We start from the raw sequence: 6,159 nt of genomic DNA on the forward strand, positions 1-6,159 counted from the left end.
TGGGCGTGACTGCGGATGGCGCTATTAAAAAAGCGGCGGCGGTGTGCACGCCTCGCTTCTGCTGGGCTGGTGCGAGCGTGCGAAAAGGTAAGAAGACACATTTCACATGTTGACACTTGATAGGACCAACACAGAAGGGAACTTGTTTTCATTTGAGCTCCGGTGTCGTTCGACGCTTGTAGGTATTAGTTTAGCCCTATGCTGGAGGGTTCTGATAACTCCTAGTTTGTGTTGTAGAGGGTGGTTAGATTTGAAAAGTAAGTATTGGCAGTGTGCGTAGCCTTCCTAAAGACTTCTGTTTTTAGCGCTCTGTCATCTTTTATAATTACTTTACAATCCAAAAAGGCTAGTTGGTTCTCTTAAATGTCCTCGCAAGTCCCAACGGGTGGTGCCGAGATTTAGCGGGCCGGTCCGGGTGCCTTGTCGACGGCCGCAGGATTGGAGTCCAGTTGGAGTCCGAGTTCTCGGATCCCTCCGAGTCCTCAGTTGCTTCCGAGTCATCGTTCCCTCCGAGTCCTCGGTTCCCTCCGAGTCCTCGGTTCCTTCCGAGTCCTCGGTTCCCTCTGAGTCCTCGGTTCCTTGGCCTCTCACGGCCACGTGTTAGCATGAAAGCGCCATCTAAGACGTCGGGGGTGGACGCGCTCGCCTCTTTCATCATGTGTTGTTGCGGCCGCCAGCAACAGTTTTTCGTCTGGTCGCCTGAGCACGTGCGAGCTAGCTCAGCTTGAAGCGAACTTTAGTCAGCGGGGCTTGCTTCTCCCAGCGCCGACGACCGTCTTTTGATTTCAAAGTGCCAACGTTTCCGCCATGACACGTTTCTGGTGCAACATTGAGTTTTTTTTCAGACCGTTTTTACTCCTCTGCTGGCGGTGAACTTTGAACTTTGGATGGAAAAGCGGAAAGGCCGCTTCAAAGTTTGATTGCGCCTTATCAGCGTTTGCGGCCTCGCCCGGCGCCGGAACGCAAAGCCGCGCCCCACAGCGGAGTGCAATCGTGATGCGTCGTTCGCAAACGAGCCGCTTCTGAGAGCTGGATCTCTGAAGTGAACCAAGAGAGCTGATTCTTAACAAGCAGCCGGAAATGGGAGCCCACTTTTTTGTCCTCTATTCCCCGCCCCCGGTCTTCGGTTGAAGCACGTGATTGGTCGATATCCGTGGTAGAGGAGGGAGGGGAGAATTACAGACACATGCAGCAGTGAGGAGAAGGAGGGTCGACAGGTGGATAAATGTTATCACATTATGCTGTTATTATTATTATTCAATGATGATATTTTTTACTAGTTGGTATGATAGCATTATTAATATGAAAAGCAAATGAGTGACAGCTGATCATCAGACCAGAGTAACCACAGGGAAGGCGAAAGTTAGCATCCACTAACTCTGCACATCGAAATCAAGCCATATAAATACAAATATTTGATACAGTGTATTTTTTACATGAGTAATTCGTATTTCACATCATTTGACAACATTTTTTGGGAGCTAATTAATTTAAGCAACAAAAAAACTGAGGAGCCATTTGGGAGCCAAAAGAGCCGGCTTTTTTAGTGACCCGAGCCAAAAGATGCGGCTCTCTGAAAAGAGCCGGAATTCCCATCACTAGTGTGTGGTTCGAAATCCCCACACGTTTTGCCCCACCCACTCCCAGAGGGCCGGCCCCCTCCCTCTTGGTCGCGGATGCATTTGGTGCAAAGGAGGGGGGGGGGGGGGTCGAGGCCCTTCTACCAAATCCATCTGCCAACGCGCCGGCCGCGTGGGGAGATTTTGCCCCGGCTGCCGACTCCCCCGTCATGGCCGTCACTCGACATTGAAAATCCCTTTCCCCGCGCAGGTCACAGGTCAACCAAATCGAGATGGCGCTGGTGTCCGAGTTTCTGGGTCAGCTGACGTTGTCGTACGGCACGGTGAGTCAGAACGGGAAGGAACGGGCGAGTCCTCCTTTGTCGGCATCTTCGCGCCGGCCAATCTGACAAAACTGCCCGCCGTCTCTCCTCCGCAGGAGGAGGAGCCTCTCTTTCCCACCGTGGTGGCATTCCGAGACTTTGACCCACTGGGCGACGCCGCGCGACTGGACGCCGCCCTCAGGACCAAAGGTCATTCCGCGCATCAAACATCGCCGCCGCAAAGCGAAAGGCTGACGGAGAGCCACGTGCCGCCGTCACGTGAAAGCGAGAGGGCAGAATTTGGGGGGGGAAAAGGAGCGCCGGAACGGAAGCCGGCGACACGCTGACCGCTCACTGACGTCTCGTTTTCAGGAGTGGACGAGCAAAGCGTCATCGACATCCTTACCCGAAGGTCGTACGAGCAGCGGCGGGAGATCGCCTTCGAGTACGAGCGCCTCGCCAAAAAGGTGCGCCGCCGCCGCCACTGCCGGGTGGGACGCGGGCGTGCCGGAACCGGGCCACGTGACGCCGCCGCCTCCTGCATTTCAGGACCTGCAGACGGCCCTGAAGGGGGCGCTGTCGGGGTCTTTGGAGGCCCTGATGCTGGGCTTGATGAAGAGCCCCGCCCAGTACGACGCCCTGGAGCTCAAAGCCGCCATGAAGGTGCGTCCCCGACAAAGACCTGACCCGAACGACCGCGGGGTGACGACGGGGTGACGGCGGGCGACCGTTTCGACGGAGATGACGCGCCGCATTTAGCAAAGCCGCTAAAGGAGACAGTCGCACCGTCCATGACGACCAAAGCAAGCACGACTTTGTAGAAGACGCCACAGGGCCAAAGGTCACGACCAAGCCGACCACCACCACAATGCAAAAAACGCAGACGACGATGCCGTTGAGGGCAAAGGTCATAGACGCCACAACAAGAACAATGAGGACAGCGAAAACAACGTTGATGACGCCGCCGCCGCCGTATGAATGAAAGGTAGAGCCCATGATTGGTTTTTTCCCCCCCCCCCCCCAACAGGGTCTGGGGACGGACGAGGAGACGCTGATCGAGATCGTCTGCTCCCGAAGCGACCGGGAACTGGCCCACATCCAAAAAGTCTACCGAGAAGGTGAGCCCTAGCATCCGTCCTCAACGGGATTCGCCCACGTTTGCCGTCGCAGATCCGGTGAAGTGGCTGGGGGAGGGAGGGGGAGGGGGGGACACGTGCAACATGGGCCTCCCCACTCGTCCGACCTCGGCCTTGTCCCGTTCCGGTCTGGCCATGGCATCCTGACCCGCTCGCTCCCGACTCCCTCGGGTCCGAGCGACGAGTGACGGGACGCCAACCCGCCGCCGCGTCCGTCCTCAGTGTTTAAGAAGGACCTGGAGAAAGACGTCGCGGGAGACACCTCGGGAGATTTTGCCAAGCTGCTGCTGGCACTTATTCAGGTTGGCCCCCAATTCGTGGGCGATGCGCGCGACCCCCCGCTGGCGCCACCTCACCCCCCTGCGGTTGCCTTCAGACCACGCGAGACGAGCCTTCCAACGTGGTCGACTACGAGAAGATCGACGACGACGCCAAGGTTCAAGCCGCCAATCCATCAATCATTGCCGCCGTCGGTCACTGAGCCGCGCCCCCTTGTGACATCAGAGCCTCTACCAAGCCGGCGTCAAGCGCAAAGGAACCGACGTGGCCGTCTGGATCGACATTCTGACGCAGAGGAGTGCCTCGCACCTGCAGAGAGGTGAGCCGCCCGTCCTCGCCGCATGGCCTCGTCCATCGCCGGCGGCCCCGCCCATCGCCGCCCGGCCCCGCCCATCGCTCATTGCGTCCGCCCGCGGCAGTGTTTGAACGCTACAAGAGCTACAGTCCGTACGACATGAAGGAAAGCATCCGCAAGGAAGTAAAAGGAGACCTGGAAAAATCTTTCCTGACTTTGGGTACGTGGCCGCCTCTGCTCCCCCGTTGCCAAAGTAGCAACGGCGGCTAAGTCTGCACGTGCGTGCGCGCAGTGGAATGTTTGGAGGACAAGCAGGCGTACTTTGCTGACAGACTCAACGAGGCTATGAAGGTAACGAAAAGGCGCCTCGTCCCAGTCGGTGACCTCCGCCGGTGACCTCCACCTGACCTCGGCGCTCGCCCCTTTCAGGGCAAAGGCGCCAAGGACAAAGTGGTGACTCGCATCCTGGTGTCTCGCTGCCACGTGGACTTGATGAAGATCCGAAGCGTGTTCAAGAAGCGGCACGGACGCTCGCTCTACCGCGCCATCAACGTGAGCGCTTTAAGCATCCGCGGCCAGAATCAGAAACACGCGCCCCACTCCTTCCCCGATACTTTGATCAAATCAAATCAATCAATGTTGGCAACGTTCGCTCAGACCCCATCGCGCTTTTGCCGGAGCCTTCATCTCAGACGATGGCGCCAAATTTGGCGGCGGGTCGCCGGATGGCGTGCGTGAGGCCCGCCCCCGAGCGTGCGCCCTCCGTGGCGCTTCCGTTCCGTCCGAGCGCCACCGCGGCAAAACGGGTCGCCATGGCGCGCGGCCAAACATATTTCCCGCAACAACAACATCCAAGAGAGCCGCATCTGCTTGCCACTTTTTATTGCTGGTTAGCGCTCGCTAAACAAAACGTCGCACAAGCAAAGGCACAATAAGGCTGATCAAACAGGGATCGTGTCAAGGACAAAGGACAAAAAACATTTACACGTCGTCCCCAAACGCGCCACACGTACGCCGCCGCCCAGTCAAACAAAATGGCGGCCTCACACCACCAACGCAAGCGGCCAGCCCCAAGGAAACTAAGGCGACTGGCTAGCCGGCGACTGGCCGGCCGCCCTCGCCGGCTAGCCAGTCAGCGACTCGCCTTTTGTTTCCTTGGCGGCAGGCACGGAAAGACGGAAATGAAAGACAAAACAAAGCAGGCGACGACTTGAGTCCAAATTAAAAATGAAATGTATTATTATTATTATTATTGAGTGGATCTGCTTTCTCGTGATGGCAATTACGGCTCCTTTCAGAGAGCCGCTTTTTTGGCTCGGATCACTAAAAAGAGCCGGCTCATTTGGCTCCCAATTGGCTCCTCAGTTTTTTGGTTGCTTAAATTAATTAACTCCCTAAAAGCACGTCAAATTATGTGAAAAACGAATTACTTATGTAAAAAATACACAATATCAAATATTTTTATTGAGATGGCTTGATTTACATGTGCACAGAGTTAGTGGATGCTAGCTAACTTTCACCTTCCCTGTGGTTACTCTGGTCTGATGATCAGCTGTCACTCATTTGCTTTTCATATTAATAATGACATCATACCTCTCATCTCATCTCATTTTCCGTAGCGCTTCTTCCTCATTAGGGTCGCGGGGGTTGCTGGAGCCTATCTCAGCTGTCTTCGGGCACGAGGCGGGGGACACCCTGAATTGGTTGCCAGCCAATCGCAGGGCACACAAAGACATACAACAGTCACTCTCACACTCACACCTAGGGACAATTTGGAGTAGTCAATCTGCCTGCCATGCATGTTTTTGGAGTGTGGGTCCGGGGAGAACATGCAAACTCCACACAGGGAGGCCGGACCGGGACGCGAACCGGCGACCTCTGCACTGTGAAGCCGGTGTGCTATCCACTCGACTACCGGGCTGCCCATTCCAATACCAATTCTTAAAATTACTAAGAATTGAATAATAATAACAGCATAATGTGCTAATATTTGTCCATGTGTGATTTGTCCAGTGAGCTGCTCAAATGGCTCCAAAACAGTGCATGCGTCCTGCAGTAGCTCCTTCCCCAGCTCTTCTGCAAAGTTCTCCAAAATGTGTCTTTCATTCAACTCAAAACAATCCAGCAGACAGGTCGCCACTTTGACATTTTCAATCGTTTTTCTAAGCCCTCCCCCTTCTCCTCACTGCTGTGTGTGTCTGTGACTCTCCCGTCCCTCCTCGACTACGGATCTTGACCAATCACCTGTGGCTTTAACCGACGACTGGGGGCGGGAAATCGAGGGGAAAAAAGTCGGCTCCCTTGTTAGGAGCCGGCTCTCTTGGTCCACTTCAGAGATCCGGATCGTTTGCGAACGACACATGACAAGCGTTTTCCTTTCAGGAGCACACCAAAGGCGACTACCAGAAGGCGCTGCTCAGCTTGTGCGGAGGAGACGACTGAAGCGGGCCCAAAGGCGCCGACTCGGCCGAGTCGCCGTCGCACGGGCGCCGACGGCTCGTCGCTGTCCCAGTGGAGAAATAAAGTTTGAAAAAGCGTCAGGAGAGCGTTTGTGATGCTCATTTCCA

The 6,159-nt window shown here is 55.6% G+C and overlaps 1 protein-coding gene across 1 annotated transcript; it reads left to right on the forward strand.

Annotated features, from left to right (window-relative positions):
* The first annotated feature begins 19 nt into the window (after positions 1 to 19).
* LOC148901015 (annexin A2-like) lies at positions 20 to 6,132 on the forward strand. Its single transcript, XM_088993157.1, has 13 exons — positions 20 to 87; positions 1,831 to 1,903; positions 1,999 to 2,092; positions 2,255 to 2,349; positions 2,432 to 2,545; positions 2,910 to 3,000; positions 3,241 to 3,320; positions 3,395 to 3,454; positions 3,523 to 3,616; positions 3,717 to 3,812; positions 3,885 to 3,943; positions 4,022 to 4,144; positions 5,975 to 6,132. The coding sequence occupies exons 2-13, from the start codon at positions 1,853 to 1,855 to the stop codon at positions 6,032 to 6,034; spliced, it is 1,017 nt and encodes a 338-aa protein (XP_088849283.1). The 5' UTR covers positions 20 to 87; positions 1,831 to 1,852; the 3' UTR covers positions 6,035 to 6,132.
* Positions 6,133 to 6,159: the final 27 nt, after the last annotated feature.

Source organism: Hippocampus bargibanti, linkage group LG03, assembly GCF_051943395.1.
Source record: "Hippocampus bargibanti isolate YZ-2025 linkage group LG03, ASM5194339v1, whole genome shotgun sequence".
NCBI lineage: Eukaryota > Metazoa > Chordata > Actinopteri > Syngnathiformes > Syngnathidae > Hippocampus > Hippocampus bargibanti.

Coding starts and splice junctions, on each gene's coding strand:
- LOC148901015 (XM_088993157.1), top strand. CDS start 1,853: ATGGCGCTGGTGTCCGAGTTTCTGGGTCAGCTGACGTTGTCGTACGGC. Junction 2,093..2,254: donor CGCCGCCCTCAGGACCAAAG/GTCATTCCGCGC, acceptor TCTCGTTTTCAG/GAGTGGACGAGCAAAGCGTC. Junction 2,350..2,431: donor ACGAGCGCCTCGCCAAAAAG/GTGCGCCGCCGC, acceptor CCTGCATTTCAG/GACCTGCAGACGGCCCTGAA.